General features: G+C 44.6%; 2 protein-coding genes across 7 annotated transcripts; one reads left to right on the top strand and one right to left on the bottom strand.

Moving 5' to 3' along the window:
• Positions 1-721: 721 nt before the first annotated feature.
• LOC102715554 (probable LIM domain-containing serine/threonine-protein kinase DDB_G0287001) lies at positions 722-13,260 on the bottom strand. 3 transcript variants are annotated; one of them, XM_015835350.2, is made up of 8 exons: positions 13,196-13,260; positions 11,156-13,004; positions 10,996-11,073; positions 10,034-10,186; positions 9,302-9,610; positions 3,253-3,378; positions 2,498-2,585; positions 722-1,117 (listed from the first exon to the last, which is right to left on the bottom strand). In XM_015835350.2, exons 2-8 carry the CDS (start codon positions 12,794-12,796, stop codon positions 945-947), a joined length of 2,568 nt encoding a protein of 855 aa, XP_015690836.1. In that variant the 5' UTR covers positions 12,797-13,004; positions 13,196-13,260; the 3' UTR covers positions 722-944. The 3 variants fall into 3 exon arrangements, with proteins under 3 accessions (XP_015690836.1, XP_040377645.1, XP_015690837.1); XM_015835351.2 differs by having other exon boundaries at positions 854-1,117; positions 3,253-3,375; XM_040521711.1 differs by lacking the exon at positions 3,253-3,378.
• LOC107303932 lies at positions 11,891-16,843 on the top strand. Of its 4 annotated transcripts, none has more exons than XR_005811330.1 (4): positions 11,891-11,968; positions 12,067-12,370; positions 12,534-12,621; positions 13,671-14,083. XR_005811330.1 is itself a non-coding variant. In XM_015835352.1 (4 exons), the coding sequence occupies exons 1-4, from the start codon at positions 13,322-13,324 to the stop codon at positions 16,684-16,686; spliced, it is 324 nt and encodes a 107-aa protein (XP_015690838.1). In that variant the 5' UTR covers positions 13,305-13,321; the 3' UTR covers positions 16,687-16,843. The 4 variants fall into 4 exon arrangements, 1 of the variants encoding a protein (XP_015690838.1); XR_005811329.1 differs by having other exon boundaries at positions 11,898-11,968; positions 12,080-12,370; XR_005811331.1 differs by lacking the exon at positions 11,891-11,968 and having other exon boundaries at positions 12,067-12,139; positions 12,237-12,370.
• The last annotated feature ends 418 nt before the right edge of the window (positions 16,844-17,261 follow it).

The following is a 17,261-nucleotide window of genomic DNA, read 5'->3' as shown; positions in this document are numbered from 1 at the left end:
TGAGGTTGCTTAGTTGTTTGGTGGTTCGTCGTCTTGTTATCATAAATTGTCAAAACAGGCTCTGTAACTTCTAAAGTTGAGGTGTACTCATTGTGAAGTGCATGTCTAGGAAATCTCAAGTGGTTCAGTGTACTGTGTACTGCTATGTTCCCTTTGGTTAGTTGTGCATGGTCTCTGGACGAATAACCATCAGTAACTTGTACTGTATATGATAATCCAGACTTATTAAGATTAACTAAATGTATAATATTACTATGTTTGGCAGGTGTTGCTGAGAGCTCATAGGTCAAAACTGAAGGACTACATAGAGTTTTGAAGTCAAGTTCAATGGTTACATGTGTCTTATGTAGCTTGGATAAGCATGGACGGCAATGTTTAGTCAACTGTCTGATTGAGAGACTTGCTGAACCAAGCTTTCAGTGAAGACCTGAAGAAATGCAAAGGTGATTCAGCAGTAACCTTATGTTGAGTTTTAACACATGAGCTCTGCGATATAGTGCGTTCATATAGGTTTCAATTTGCTAAATGAGTGCTGCACCTAATCAATTGTCGTTGTGTAAAGTGTGTAGTGTGCTGCATGCATTTCCTAGTGCCAATACTGCTCTAAGTTATGGTTCTCTTAGCGTCCCTTTTGAATGAAACTATTGTGATGCAGAATCTGGATTACTTTAAAAAATGTCCCCATTAAAGTGTAAAAAGATTATCAAATGGATAAGGAACTTCTGTTTACTCTTTTTTCCCTGCAGTTGCATGCTGTTTATACATGCATGTAAAAGATAGTTGAGGACCAGATTGAAAGTTACCTGTCATAGTCAGCTGTGGCTTGGTAGAGTTTTACAGTTGTATACTGAGAAGTGATAATATAAGAACATTAATATTTGCATTTTTGTGGCATACTTAAAATGATAGATATACAGAAAGAGAGTTGTCGCTATGTTAATTAACTACGGAGTCACAATTTGGCTTGCGTCCAGCATGGAACGAAGACGGATTGCAACTTCAGTGAAGGAAGGTCGTTGCTCAGGTTCAGTTGACCAGCACTGCTCCATCAGTTTCCTCCATTCCAGGTTACATGAAGTAGGCACTGGTGGCCTCAGTTTGTTACTCAAAATACCCCCTGCATGTATCTTGTTAGTGATTACATATGCCACCCTACTAACATTTGAATCTTGCATTTCTAAACTTGAACTCACTGAAAATTATATACATAGAATCACGTCTCAATCAACATTGTGGAATCTAGCAACTTCCCTGATCCTGGTGATTTTCAACAGCTGGCCAGGAGTTGGCTAGGTTCTGAACTTATACTAGTAAATCATGGTTGCGAGTGATTGGGATAAAATCAGCTAGGATCTAACTAATTTAGCCACAGCTCAGACACAATTACCTGGAATTGTATCTAACAAGCTAATAACTAGGACATGTATATCTCACCTAATCTTTGTTACCAGTGGCAACTTCTGTTTTGTGAACCTGGTTTTCGTGCCTGCATATCATTTCTGATGATACATACAGGAAGGTGTTTACCGTTAAAGTTAACATCTCTTTTGCTGTATATTTTTAATACTTGGATGGCTCCCTCAGTGACAGCATGAGAATTTAATGGTCTCTGTAGTAAGACAACAAATGCTTACACAATATTTCAAACTTCATAGTTGAATAAAATGCTGTTAAACTTGGGTGTTTGCCATATTTATCCCTGGGCCAAAAAACTGTTAAATCATCTTAGGCTTCATTGGTATTTTGGTGTCTTTTAAAAGGGATATATTTGTTTATATTTTTTATGTAGTTTTTTATTTGGATAATGGAATTATAACTTCTAGCCTCTGCACCCACCATTTTTATGTTGTGATTTGAACCCTCCAATGCAACCTTTTAGGAGCTGACAGATGAATTATCAAATATTCCCTTAACTGCCTTTATTTCACAGCCCAGGGCAGCACAGCCCAACAGCCGCAAATTGGACCATAGTTTGATGTCATGCCATTTTATCATGTGAAATCAATGGAGAATTGGTGTTTATGAATTTAAATTAAACTTTTGTATATCCTTGGACAGATTTTCCTTAGCAAGAATGTTCTCAAATTTCAACTTAAAACAAGTTTTCTTTTCCATTCCAGATATCTCAAAATAAAATTGTTATGCATATTGCACTATCATCACTAATCACTAGTTTATTTCAGGTGAATTTCTTAAATGGAAGTGAATATTTGCCTCGTCCTTAATCCATTATGACACTCAGTTGTTTGACTGACCTGTGGACCAACATTGCCAGTCTGGCAAGGTCACAAGTGGATTTTTCAACTATTTTTTGGCAGATAAGGAATTAATCACTAGTCTAATTCTGTCTTTTCCTGTCCTGCATCACTTACTAGGTGTGGGACCTAAAGGGTTAGTTGCCAAGTTTAGGACAAAGCAGCAGAACATGCAAATTTTATCAAGTTCATAAAACTCTATAAGAATTTTTTCTTACAGAGTATCTGTATTACATGCATACCTATGACTCCTCCATAGTGCATGCCATCATATGGATCCTCACCAGTCAGAATTTCCCACATCACAATGCCAAACGAATATACATCAACCTGTGTTAGCATAAAATCAATGTATTTCAGGCTAGAAAACAGAAAATTCCAAGAAAGACAGTGCAGTTTTTTCTTTTTCATAGTATGCCTTAATTCTTTGATGAATGATTTGAGTATGATTTCATGAACTGTTAATGACTATGCTTTGGTAGTTCAGTTCTTATTAGAAGTCTGTGGTTTCTCTTTTACGGCAAGCCATTGGTTGCTGATTGTTGACTGTCATCGATAACTGCCAGTGAGTACATCGAATATCTTGGTCATAAATGGTACAGTTTGATTTATGTTACAATCTCTGATGAGTAAATACAAAGTACAACAGTAACAACAGTACCTCATTTCTAAAATGGAATGCCCATCCTTTGTTGTTACAAATAGGCTATCTAATAACATAAAGTAATAAACTGTCAGTTTGATACTTGATATCTCTTGTTTAGGTGTTGGGTTGCATATGGAACTCTGCTATATCACTTTTGTTTACTGATAATAGTAACACTATTAAGTTGTTTTTCCAAGGCATCTCCAAATTCCGAAGTTATAAAAACACAACAGGCACAGCCTATCCTTTCCCCTTTTTGCTTTTAAATGTGGGGATGGTTTTAGATGCAGTGAATTCCACAAACACGCAAACTAGAAATTAACAGTCCTCAAGAAAAGGCTCAGAATTTACCTTTTCAGATACTTTTGTGCCATTCATTGTCAGCAATTCTGGGGCCATCCAGGGAAGAGTTCCTCTCATTCCACCAGAAACAAGGGTGGCTTGTTTCATCTTTGATAAACCAAAATCAGCCACCTGCTGCACCATTATTGGTCTGTTATCATGTTATGGTCCCCAGTTTCATACATAACATATTATGTTAGTATCTCAATTGTTACTCTCATTGGTGAGAGGATGACACTTAAACTTGGGGCAATTTTCTGTTTACTTATCACCAAATGTCATATCCTTCCCGGGGGAGGGTTGGATACATATTTTGCCTACTAGTCTAAAAGATGCTGTCATAGAGCATCTCAACAATCTGTCCTAGAGCATCCTAATCACCTGTCCTAGAGCATCCTAACAACCTGTCCTAGTTGCTATCCTAGTAATTGAAAGCTGAAAAACAAGGGTAGCACACCACAAGACCAAGACCAAAAACATAGGTAGGACACCACAAGACCAAACAGCCCAAGACTTATTCCTTCATTCTCCTCCTAAGTCTTGTGCGTCGTCTTGTGGGAAAGTTGAGCCATCCCGATCCGGGAGCAAAGCTCAAGGAACTTGAACCTACCAAGGGGCTTGGTAAGCAGATCCGCAAGCTAGTCCGTGGTGTTGATGTAGCTCGCCTTGATGCTCCCTTCCTCCAAGCAGTCTCGGATGAAGTGGTACCTCACTCGGATGTGCTTGCTCCGTTCGTGAAAAACGGGATTCCTTGCCAGGGCCAAAGCGGACTTGCTGTCCACCCTAAGCTTCACCGCTCCAGTGTCTCCGCCAAGGAGATCACCGAGCAGTCGAGCAAGCCAGAGTGCCTGGGTCGAAGCAGTGTAGGCCACTATGTACTCGGCTCGCAGCTGGATAGGGCCACCACCTGCTGCTTGACCGACTGCTAGCTAACGAGGCACTTGCCGAGGAAGAAGAGAATCCCGCTCGTGCTCTTGCTAGTGTCGATGTCGTCGGCGTGGTCGCTGTCGGCGTACCCAATGAACGGTGCCTTTCCAGGGCACCTCGGGTAGTAGAGGCCGTAGTCGAGAGTCCCCGCAACGTAGCGGATGATCCTCTTCACAACCTGCTGGTGCTCCATCGTCGGTCGCTGCATGAACCGACTAACGTAGCCGATGGAGAACGCCAAGTCCGGCCGTGTGTGGGTAAGATAGCGAAGGCTCCCCACAAGATGCCGGTACTGTGTAGCGTCCACCTCCTCAGCCGTGCTGTCCCGGCTCAGCTTCAGCCTCTCCTCCATCGGGGTGAGGACTGGGTTGCAATCGTTGAGCCCAGCTAGCTCAACGACGCGCTTGGCGTAGGCAGTCTGGCGAAGTGTGATCCCGGAGTCATCTTGGTGCACCTCGATCCCCAGATAGAAGGAAAGGGGCCCCAAGTCACTCATCTGGAAAGTGGCCTTCATGTCTTCCTTGAACGCTGCCACCTCCGTATCCTTGGTGCCGGTGATCACCAAGTCATCAACATAAACACCCACCAGCAGGGTATTTCCTCTATTTCCCCGCTGGTAGATAGCCGCCTCGTGCGGGCTTGGCTCAAAGCCCATCCTCTTGAGCGTGGAATCCAACTTGGCATTCCACGCCCTCGGTGCCTGCCATAGGCCGTACAAAGCCTTGTGCAGGCGTAGCACCTTGCCCTCCTTGCCGGGGATCGCAAAACCCGACGGCTGGTGCACGTAAACCTTCTCCTTCAAGTTGCCGTTGAGGAACGTCGACATGACGTCCATGTGATGGACGCGCCAGCCTTCCTGAGCTGCCAGCGCAAGGAGTCGCACGGATTCCATCCGTGCCACGGGGGCGAAAGCATCGTTGAAGTCGATCCCCTCCTGCTGCACGAAACCACGTGCCACCAAGCGAGCCTTGTGCTTGACGATGGCTCCGGCTTCATCCCTCTTCAGCTTGAACACCCACTTAAGGGAGATCGCACGATGACCATGAGGGAGGTCAGCAAGCTCCCAGGTGCGGTTCTCCTTAACCGCGTCCAATTCCGCCTTCATCGCGGCGCGCCATGTCGCGTGTCTCTCGGCCTCTGCGAAGGACCGAGGCTCGCCGTTGTCGCACGCAAGGTGCAACTGTTCCTCCAGGTCATGAGGCACCAGTCCCGGCACCGGCTGGTCGCTGAGGAGGTCCTCCATCGTACGGTATCGCAAGGGCTCTCCATCATGGTAGGCGTCGATGCGCTCCTCATCATGTGAGAGCGGAGTAGCGAACTGCACCGGGCTGCGCTCGACGTGAGCTGGTGTTGGTGTGGATGTGCCCTGAGGGGTGGCTGTTGGCGCCGGAGTGCGTGGGGTCGCCGGCTGTGGTGGTGTCGGCGAAGAGCTCGGCGCAGCCGAAGTCATGGCTCGAGAGCATGGCACTGCCGAAGTAGCGGGTGCCGGAGTTGGTGGAGACTCGGAGACTGGGGTAGGCACGCTCGGTGAAGGGGAGCTGTCCACTCCCCCAGCTTCCTTGAAGTAGATGTACTCGACAGTGAAGTCGTCGTACGTCGGAGTAGAGCCGTTGTCCACCGTCTTGTCCCATGTCCATCCTCGCCCTTCGTCGAACACCACGTCGCACGCCGTGCGCACACGCTGTGTCTTCGGGTCGAGGATGCGGTAGGCCTTCGAGCCCTCCGTGTAGCCGATGAACACCCCTGGGGTGCTCCTGTCGTCGAGCTTGCCGATGTGGCCAAGCTCCTTGGCGAACGCGAGGCAGCCGAAGACTTGCAAGTGGGAGACCGATGGCTTGCGCCCATGCCAAGCCTCGTACAGCGTCCTGCCATCGAGAGCCTTGGTAGGTGAGTGGTTGAGGATGTAGACGGCTGTCACCACCGCCTCCCCCCAGAAGAGAGCCGACATCCCTCTCTGCTTGAGGAGGGCTCGAGCCATCCCCACAACCGTCTGGTTGCGCCGCTCAACGACGCCGTTCTGTTGCGGGCTGTACGGCGCGGAATAGTGGCGGTGAATACCTTCATCGGCACAGTACGACGCGAATTCAGCCACCGTGAATTCGCCGCCGTTGTCGGTGCGCAGGACGTGCAACTTGCGGCCGCACTCCGCCTCTGCAGCAGCCTGCCTGCGCCTGATGGCGTCTGCAGCCTCTCCCTTGCTACCGAGGACCGTCACCCACATGTAGCGGGAGAGGTCGTCGACGAGCAGCAAGAAGAAGCGTCGTCCTCCTGGTGTGGCCGGAGTCACGGGCCACACAAATCCCCGTGCACAAGCTCGAGTCGCTCCTTGGCTCGGAAGCTCGTCTGATGGGGAATGGGGAGTCGCCTCTGCTTCGTCAATACGCAGACGTCGCAGAACTACTCCACGTGGTCAAGGCATGGCATGCCTCGTACCATCTCCTTGGTACTGAGCCGCTTCAGGGCCTCGAAGTGGAGATGGCCGAAGCGCTCATGCCACTGCCACGCCTTGTCGTCTCGGTGGGCGACGAGGCACACGGGTTGTGCTACCTGCACGTTGAGGATGTAGAGTCGGTTGTTGCCTCTGGTTACCTTGACAAGGAGGCGACCACGGCGCTCCCCGATCTTGCGCCGATCCCAAATCCTCATGACTCCGTTCTTGATCACCACGCATGAGCCTTCCTCTTCTTCTAGTTGTCCAATGCTGATGATGGAGTTCCTCAGCGCGGGGATGTAGTAGACTCCGGTGAGCAGCCTGTGCTCGCCGGACTTGGTGGTGAAGATGACGGAGCCGGTGCCCTTGATATCCACGCCAGAGGCATCCCCAAACTTGACGAAGCCTCGGACGCTGGGATCAAGCTCGGTGAAGAACTCCCGTCGGCCGGTCATGTGATGGGTGGCCCCGGTGTCAAGGACCCACTCATCAGTCTTGTCGTTGTTGGAGTCGTTGCCAAGAAGGGCGCGTGCCTTCGGCTCTTCTAGGTGGAGGAAAGCCGATGCGGCCGGTGCCGCTGGAGATAGCTCGATGCTTGCGTGTGCCAGGAGCAGGGCCAGTTCTTCCTCCTCCACTTGTGCGGCGTTGGCCTGGCCTTGTCGTGGTTGTCGGCAGTCCTTGGCCCAGTGGCCAGACTTGCCACAGTTGTGGCAGACGTCGTCTCGCGTCGGCCTGCGGTTGCCGGTGGTGCTGCCCTGGACGCCTCCGCGGGCACCACCCCGGATGCGTCCTCGCAGCCTGACCTGGACGCCTCCGCGTCCCTTGCGCAGATTGCCGCGCTTGCGGCTGCCTACCGAGGAGGACTCCCCCTTTTTCCCATCACCCTGGCAGGCCTCCCACTGCTCCCGAGTGAGATGGAGCTTCCCGCCAATGGTGATGGGCCTAGAGAGGGGCTGTGGCTCATCGCCGTCGACGACCTTGAGGCGACCAATCGCCTCCTCGATCATCATCATGGAGAGGTCCATCAGAGACTCGATGGAGCGGGCGATCTGCTTGTACTTCTCTGGGATGCAGCGGAAGAGCTTCTCGACAGCGCTCTCCTCGTTGTAGGTGTCGTCGCCGTACTGCACCATCTTCTGCAACAGAGTGTTGAGACGGAGGGCAAAATCATCGATGTCCTCACCCAGCTTGAAGGCCAGGTTCTCCCACTCCTTGCGGAGTGCTTGCAGCGTGCTCTTGCGGGTGCGGTCACTGCCGATGCGTGTCGCAGCGATGGCGTCCTAGGCTTCCTTGGCAGTCCGCTTTTGCGAAAGCGACAACTGCATCTCGGACGGAACTTCAGCAATGAGGGCATCCAGTGCCCGTCGGTCTTCATCGTAGTCGACGTCGCCATACCGAACTGCCTCCCACATGTGCCGCACTTGGAGCCTCACCCTCATCACCGTGGCCCACTCGATGTAGCTGGTCTTGGTGAGGATAGGCCACGCACCACCGGGACCAAAGTCCCTGACCACCGCTTGGATGCCGTGGTAGCCATGGCGCCAGTCAGGGGAGGGAGAGTCGCGCTGCCTGTGAGGGCCGCGCTCTTCGTAGACCCGGCCGCCATCACCGGGAGCGCCGTCGCTGCGCGCGTGCTCTGGGCTGCCGCCGGCACGCCTGCGCCCGTCTGGGCTACTGTTGCCACGTGCGCCCCCGCCTGGAGCGCCGTCGGCGGGCGCGCGGCCCCCTGGACCGCCGCCGCCGTGGCGTTGGGCTGCTGCCCACCGTGTTGTCCGCTCCCGCGCCCTTCCTCTTGCCAGCTCCTCAAGGTCCCTGTCGGCGGTGATGTCGCCGGCGATGGAGCCGTTGATGCTGCCGCGCAAGGTCTCAACCTCAGCCTCCACCGCACGTGCTGCATCTTCTGCCTCCTCTGCTTCCGCCTCCGCCCTGATCGCCGCCAACTCCGCTGCCTTGCTGCCCTTGCTGCTGCTGCTGCGGGTCTGTGCCGCTGCTTGCCTGTGCTCTTGCGCTGGAGCGAGCTCGGCATCCTGGTGACGCCGTGTGCTCGAGGCGCCCGAACGCCGACACTGTCCGTCGGACATGGCGCGCCTCCGGGGAGCTGCTGCGTGGAGAAGGCAAAGGGAAAGGGGAATGAGGAGCAGCCGGTGTTGCTGCTGCTGGTGACGGCGGCTGAGTGCTCACTCGAGCTTGGGAAGGGGAGGAGCAAGAAATGTTCAACCTACAGGAAAGTGTAGCTCTGATACCAGATGTTAGTATCTCAATTGTTACTCTCATTGGTGAGAGGATGACACTCAAACTTGGGGCAATTTTTTGTTTACTTATCACCAAATGTCATACCCTTCCCGGGGGAGGGTTGGATACATATTTATAGCTGCCTACTAGTCTAAAAGATGCTGTCCTGTAGCATCTCAACAACCTGTCCTAGAGCATCCTAACCACCTGTCCTAGAGCATCCTAACAACCTGTCCTAGATGCTGTCTTAGTAACTGAAAGCTGAAAAACAAGGGTAGGACACCACAAGACCAAGACCAAAAACATGGGTAGGATACCACAAGACCAAGACCAAACAGCCCAAGACTTATTCCTTCATATTATATATCCTTCAGTTTATATAACCAATCTAAAATGTGAACCATCTTATTCCACACGTTTGCATGTACACAATAAACTATCATAATTTATGCCTGTAAGTGTACATACCTTGCATATGGGACGAGAAGGATCCTTAATATTCACTAACAAATTATCACACTTCAGATCAAAGTGGACAATGTCCTTGGAGTGCAAGTATTCCATTCCAATGGCTGCATCCATAGCAAGCATTATACGCTTGTGCCAATCAAGACATTTGTCTTTGTGAAGGACTTTCTTGAGGGATCCGTTGATCATGAATTCTGTTACAGTAGCTAATGTTCCCCCAGGTCCATTGTTTACAACACCGTAAAGTGCGAGAATATTTGGGTGGTGAAGTTTTGAGATGATAGCAGCCTCTCTCCAAAATTCTGTGATCTGCATGATAACATAATCTTTGCAGTGTACTAAATTTTAGGTAGTAGTGAATTCTATATGCAGATTTTAGAGCCACAGAGGCACATAGGTGTCTTATTTATGGAACAGGTAACTAGATAACAGTGTCCCGCTGCAGTTCTTGGCCTTTTTCCAGACCAGCTTACCTGCTGAACTGAACATAGCAGATTTTTATCTGGGCAGGAATTGCCTGGTTTGTGTCAAACATTACCCCATGCAGCTGGTTTAAAGAACATATTGGTGGAATTGTTGGTATATAACATCATTTATTTTTTATTCTAAGAATAATTTGAAAATTGATTACATGTGATATGCATGGACAATCTTTTAGAAGTTGTATCATTGGAGTACAAGACCATGATAGCTATTGCAACTTAAATCATGTACGTGAGTTCATAGTCATACCAGTTTATCGGCCTGAGATGATGGATACATAAAGCAACTGTTTTTTATCCGCTTAATGGCAACATCCGTCCCCTTCCATCTTCCATGAAGAACAGTCCCAAATGCACCAGAGCCAATCTCACGGAGATCTTCAAGGTCCACATTGTTTATTATCTGTCATATGTTATGGCATCCACTGTAGGACTAAGTTCACTCCATTTCCCACTTAGTGGAGAAAGATTAAAACCAATATTTCCTGATAAAAAGTATTTGAATTTGTGCTATTTTTGTGTGTTTATTCAAATATTGTTATACAAATTAGTTTATTATTTCTTCTGATCCTTTCCAACCACTTCCATTTGAATTTAGATGCTAATGAATCTAGACATATAATATATAGACAATGTACATTGATCGATAGATGAATCTAAGCATAGAAAAAATGTTGCACAATATGAAACGGAGGAAGTAGTTAGTACTAGAGAATGATGCCCTAGAATGCTTTTAACCATAGCTACTGTTTGTGAAATAAAAATTTTATATATGAAATGATGAATAAGTTTATTATAAGATATGCTTGCATAAAACTATCTACATCTCAAAATATAAACATTTCTAGGTTGTTTAGTAGTGGTTATGGTTGAGAATAAAAACTATGGTTATTTTTAATAAATGAGGAATTAATGAGGGTGGAATGGTAAGTGGGGATAAAATATGAAGAAATTTAAATAGTAAGTGACTAATAGGATAAGTAGTACTGTGAATAGTACTAGAAATGTTATATTTTGGGATAAGATTTAAATGCTAGAAATGCCTACATTTTGGGACAGAGGAAGTATTACACTACTAGTATTGTAGAACATTTTCAGATATACAATAATATAATTTTAATGGTTAAAGTTGCTTCTTGTTGACTTTGAAAATAAAAAAAAATGACTTTTTTTTTTGCAACTGGAGGTAGTAATATATAAGAATTTCACTACCTGGACATTACTTATTAGTTCTCTCCCCAGTACTGCATTTGCAGGTAAAGCTTGCTCACTGTCCTTGGTCTCACATATCTACCAAAAGATGCTTCAGAAGTTGTACAACAAACTATAACTGTTTCAATCGTAACGTATGAAATAAGTTTCATAGATGTACCTCAAGCTCTCTGATTAATGGTGCAGCAATGCCTTTAGATTCTTGCTGTGGAGTTATGATCTGTGGGCTAATCCTATCGGCACCAACAGATCGAGATCGGGCTGTTGATAAATTTTCATCTGGCTTTGGACTGTTGGGTCGTTCTTGTTGTCTCTCACTTGAATATCTCACTAGAATATTTTTCTGCAGCTCAATTGTCTTGTCTGACGATTGAGAAGAACAGGAACGTACTGTTTCTCCTCTGGTAGGTTCAGGAGGATGGTTTCTCTTCAAAATGTCTGTGCACGTGACAGCAGGCTGTTGCTTCTCCCTGCTGCTGGTTGTAATTGGCTTCTCCAGAATATGCAGGTTTGTGATTTTGTTCATATCATCTTGGCATCGCAGATGAGTACCAAAGTCATGACTATGTTTAGACATCTCTGTCTTATTATGGGATGCTGAGAGACTATGTTTAGCTTCTTCTTGGGTGCTATATGTTCTTAGTTTCATCTTGTTATTATCAGAGTTTATGGGTTGGTTGACTGTTTTCTCTGAAACCCCTGACAAGGATGCAGACTTTTGATACACAGGTATTTGCGCCATTGGGTTTTTATTGTTTGAATTTGATGACATTACCTTCTCAGCTCTGTTTTCTACTGGTATCAGACGCTGTTTTCTTGGTGATCCTTTTACCTGATCTTCTGTAGCTTGGTTGCTCTTTCTAGACATGTTTGTAGCAGTCTGCTGCAGTCCTCGATGATGCCTTGAGACAGCATGAGCACCAGCTTCTACCGTACCTATGGACGTGGATTCAGAAGGTACAGAGGAGCCAAGGTGAGCACTATTTGTCTTTCTGGCAGTACAGGGTGGGTTACTTTCATTGCTTGGTGCCTTGTAACCTTGGTTGGTGAACGCTGTTTTGGAACTTGGAGGTATGTTCTCCAGCTTCTCCCGTGACGTCTTTGGCTGTACTGTGATGGTGTTCTGTGAGAGCTTACTTTTGAGGTACCGCGAAGCTTTGTTCGTCCTATTTGTCGGCAATCTTTCCTCATTGATGTCAAGCACCAGTTGACCAAGGTCATTGATTGATGCGCTTCTCAAGCTCTGGATTCTCAATTCTTCATCTGGTCTGACAAGCCCATTGACTAGAGCGATGAATTGTGCCTCCTTGTCTGTATTGGATGAGCTTCCTAACACGGAACATGCATGTCTCTCATCATCATTGTCAGCGAAAAGGTATACCGTCAACCATGCCTTGGTTCGTTGTAGCACAATGCACTCATCAATCATATTGCGAAGGTCATCATCACCTGTGATGGAAATGAGCATGTTCATTTGTTCCCCTGGTAGGTGGTATTTGATCATATGAGGTCGCCTTATTAACTTTGTTGTCTTGCAGATGAGCTCTTGCCATGAAATGTCCCGGCTAATTTTAATCAAGTGCCTCTCACCTCCAACATACCGGAGTTGGCCATCACTTGGCCTTGGTAAGAATCTACCACCAAAGTTACAAATAAACTTAATTCTCATTGGTGTATCATCAATATGATTTTGGGGGTACCGATTGCATGATCCCTGGCTGCTGATGTCACTGGGTGAAGGGTATGGCTGCATCGTAGGTAGCTTCTGTTCACAGATGCTCGCTCGTTCTCTCCAGTCCATTTAACTCGTTAGCGTTGTCTGTAGTCTTTGCTCTCCAGATGGTTGAAGCTGAAGGATTCCATGTATTTTCTCTCCAGATTCTTCTCACGAAAATCTCTGGATTCCTATGACTTAGGCGTTTAGCAGACTTGGTGTGGAAGATTGTTAGAACCTTTGATATTATCAGGTCAGGTCATGATGAAAAGGCAGCCATATGATATACACTTCACTACAAGAACATGGCAGCGGATAATCAATTCTTAGAAATAAAAAAGATAACAAAGATTAATAAATGGCTAAAATGCTTCTGTTTTTTTTTTCATGAGTTTGGGGTTGCCAAAATTTAAGACAACAGTATAAACATCACAGAAGCTGAACCGAAATGGAACAAGTGCAGAAATAAGAGAGGAGTTTACTGACCTCTGAGGGGGTTCAGCTTATGAGCTGCAACTGGAGCTCACATCAAGTTTTGCCAATTGGTTCTAACTGTTTGCCTGCTATTGTTCGGGGTACTAATATAGGCATGTGAGCGGTGCCAGCTTCAGAATGATAGCTTTGGAGACATTGATAGGATTTGGTGACTCAGCTGTGAAGAAGCAATGGATTTGTCATTTATGTAATAGTTTAAATTATGCAATTACGACACACCATAGAAGGTACAATGCTACTCCGTTTTCTACCAATGTTACAACTACCTTGCATATTGCTGTACGTGCAAATAATAGGATAGGCTCATCATCTATAAGATGGTTATTATTACTTTGTATTATCAATATATAATTGATTCCTGTTACCAAATTGGCGAACCTAATTCTTTTTTTTTCTGTTGTATCCGAAATTTTGATGATGAACATTCTGATAATGCAGTATATATTATCTGTGACCTATCATGCAGATTATCGGCCTGCTCAAGAAGATTCCAACCTCAGTTGTCACTTAACCTGGGGCAAGGGGCGGCAATTCTTAATACCCTGCCATCGTTTTCTGATGTCTACGTGGTATTAATCTGTGACCGTCAATTTTTTATGTGATCCAGCATTTCTCAAAATTGGATTGAACTCTATATTATAAGGCCGTCCATGCTCCTATTAGAATTTGTTGCTTTAAGGGTTTGTCCGGTTTTGAGGAAAAACTAAGGATTTGGAATTCTAAGTACTCTTAGTCTTATTCGGTTCGTAGGAAGGAAGTATAGGAAAATCAAATGGAATTTTCCTTTATTACAAGTTGTAGATAGTAAGCATAAAAAAAATTTATCCACCTAAACATCTTGAAAAAATTCTTAATAATCGATGTGTATTACTATTTATTCACTTGTCCTATTACTGTTGGTTGAAATGCCTTCAAACAGAACGAGCCCTTAAACTGGAGTCCATCGCTGAAGCAATCTAGCTTTCATTTGTTGCCATTTACTACAATTATTGCCAATTTAGCTTCTGGTTATCAGCAGATGAGTGGTGGCTGTCAAAAGTGTCGTGCATAGGCATCCTAAGGCTGAAATGGCACTAGCCTTGCACAAAGCAGCTATGCATCTTTCTCAGTTTACCAATACGGTATATTTTTTTTCATTCATAAAGTATTGGTTCATTTCACTCCCGATGAATTTGCACATTTATATTTTGATTCATGTGCATTGTGGCAACTGAGCGGGTACCTGACTTCTATGCCTGAGCTCGGACCTGAATAGAGAAGCGGGTTAGAATCCATTCCCGTACCTGACCCGCCCGGGGACCCGCAACCCGACTAGGTGACCCGCTCACCTGCGTTGAGTAATGTCTCACTTTAATCAACATAACAATAAAAGACAATGATGAATTCAACAAGAACAAAAATGAATTGGATAGATGTACAGTACTGCAATTCAGTGGATTACGATAACATAAGATTAGAATTGGGCTTTTGAACCTTCTATGGGTTGTAATTTAATGGGGTCATAGTCTAATATACCTCTCTCCGGTCACCCGTGGGGAGAACTCCATCCCCGTCCTCTCGCCCTCCCAAATGCGGGGCCCTATACCTGGTTACCTATCACTGTACCCATAGGGGCAGGTGTCCACTGGGGACCCAGCCCCATAGGTGAAATTGCCATCCCTAATTCTGTTGGTATCTACGAGAGGAAGAACAAAAGGTTTAGAACACAGCTAACATTGATGTAAAATTTTCCTAACATGTTCATTTAAAATATTAAAACCATTTTCCAGTGGATTTCTTTTACAATAGGTGAATAGCTATCTCACAACTGTTTCATACTTTCGCACAGTGTATCTATCTTTAATTAGAGTGCGACCTTCCTCACTCTATGCCAAGACTTTATTTCTATTTTTCCTAGTAAGAAAGGAATCAGCTCTTCCAAAGAAGAGGGGATGTAAAATACTTTCTATTTCCCAACTAGAGCATATATTCGTGGATATTACTAATTTCGCTATAACAACATTTATACCACGATATTATGTTTGTTTAGCATTGGGGGCAGGTGCGGAACCATGCCTAGGGCAACTAGGGCTTGAGTCACAGGCCACGGTACATAATCCTCTTAAAATTATGTGAAATTATCGTTCAAATTTTAAAAATAGTTAAGACTGCATTAGCGTATTCTTACTCTTTGATTCCTTTTTCTGGTTTTGCCCCTAATTAGGAGGGCCTGCTAGCTCAATACTCATGCACCTTCTGTGGCCTAATTTTTTCAGGTTTATATTCCCTGGAGTCGAGGCTGTGAACCTGATGATGACCCGAATCCAGTGATTGCGAAATTGCTGTCCCCACACGCATCAAGATGCCTTCCATTTAAAAAGAGGTACCCGTTCACTCCGTTCACAAGTTTTGAATTTTGCCTACTTGAGTTTTGATTAACAAGAGTTTCTAAATTATTTGTATCACAATAGCTAAATACATGTACTTTGCTATGGATAAACAAACACTATCGTAATATTGTCTAAAATAAGTAAAAACATATTTTTCATAAAATGTGTTATCCACCTTTTGCTACAGGGAATACTCACCTTAATTTATTGTTAGAGTGAATTACAATTTGGGCCACCATTAATTATCAAAGTTTTACTTTAGATCATCTTTTGACAGATCTTTTCACTTTGGATTTGTTAACTTCACATTTGTTATATTTTGGACAACTCCAACTCTCTTCTCTGGTCGTTTATATTTAATCCTCTAGCAAATATTTGACTTGTGTACTGGTAGGTGAGTTTGTAGACATGCTAAACTTGAAGTGCTCAAGATCATTGATGTGCGAAAGAAAGTTGTTTGAGATGGTCCAAACTCTAAAGTGCACTAAATGTAAAATTTACTAGTCCAAAGTAGAAAGATCAACCAGGTGAAACTTTGATATTAAAAGATAACTTCAAACTAGAATTTACTCGTACTTTTATATATGTGACTATCTATCTATTAAGTGCACCGTTGTTTACCCTTTAGCTTACAAGCATAAGGTAAAATTTAAATTTTAAAACTTAATTTTGGAGTTTTTTAAAGTTTATTTTCTAATATTTGCTTTAAATCGCTAAGGACACACGTTTTTATCCATATTTTTTTTACTTAAGATGGTTACTTCTTATAATAAGTATAAGGGAAATGATGAAATGCAAGATTTAGTTATGTAGTATTGAGAAACTGAAGGTAACATGTAAAACTAAAACGGAAGTGATATTGGTATATTCATTGTCACCACCGTTGTTTTTTTTTAAAAAAAAATGTACAGATGAAAGTGATATTTTTAGAGTTTCAATAGAAATGCTATGCTAAATTTTACATTTTAATTTGTTTATGTACTCTGCTTAAAAACTAATGTTCAGAATGTGAAAACTTATGAGTACTCTGTTGTTAATTGTTACAGTTCACTCAAATTCATACTTTAATTGGTCTACTTCCCGTGACATTTGACCATCTGTTATTTTAGGTAAACTGGGCACCAAGGTAAAATTCGTTACATCCGTCCATGGAAAAACCCAAACGGGAACTTGAAGATCAAACTATATTAATTTTTTTTAACTATATCATGATTCTACAGTGTGTTTCAACAAAACCAACGTCAACACAACATCCAAGACTTATTTCCCCCTTTAAATATACACCATTACAAAATTGCCCTTCATTAAATGAAAATAGAAAAATTCATGCTCTTGGCATTTTGGCTGCCTCCTTAATTTAGCTTTAAAAAGTAAAGAGTAAAGTAAATGGCCGGTCCTTAAACTTGTGGCGTGGTACCAATTAGGTCTATAAACTTAAAAAGTGTACGTTTAGATCCATGAACCCGTTTTAATGTCTAAAATTATGGACCTGGATGATACATCGTTTTCATGGACCTGGATGGTACATTTAAAACAAGTTCATGAGCCTAGATGGTACATTAAAACAAGTTCATGGACCTAAACGTGTATTTTTTAAGTTTATGGACCTAAGTGGTACTGCGCCACAAGTTTAAGAATCGGCCATGTACTCAAAAGTAAATAACCGTCAATTTGATCTTGCATGCGTC

Source organism: Oryza brachyantha, chromosome 3 (genome assembly GCF_000231095.2).
Source record: "Oryza brachyantha chromosome 3, ObraRS2, whole genome shotgun sequence".
Classification (NCBI taxonomy): Eukaryota; Viridiplantae; Streptophyta; class Magnoliopsida; order Poales; family Poaceae; genus Oryza; species Oryza brachyantha.
The sequence above is the reverse complement of the archived record's forward strand: the minus strand, read 5'-3'. Positions and strand labels throughout refer to the sequence as shown.

Coding starts and splice junctions, on each gene's coding strand:
- LOC102715554 (XM_015835350.2), bottom strand. CDS start 12,796: ATGGACTGGAGAGAACGAGCGAGCATCTGTGAACAGAAGCTACCTACG. Junction 10,187..10,995: donor AACTAATAAGTAATGTCCAG/GTAGTGAAATTC, acceptor AACATATGACAG/ATAATAAACAATGTGGACCT. Junction 9,611..10,033: donor CATCTCAGGCCGATAAACTG/GTATGACTATGA, acceptor GTTATCATGCAG/ATCACAGAATTTTGGAGAGA.
- LOC107303932 (XM_015835352.1), top strand. CDS start 13,322: ATGATAGCTTTGGAGACATTGATAGGATTTGGTGACTCAGCTGTGAAG. Junction 13,432..13,670: donor ATTACGACACACCATAGAAG/GTACAATGCTAC, acceptor CCTATCATGCAG/ATTATCGGCCTGCTCAAGAA. Junction 13,774..15,459: donor CGTTTTCTGATGTCTACGTG/GTATTAATCTGT, acceptor TAATTTTTTCAG/GTTTATATTCCCTGGAGTCG.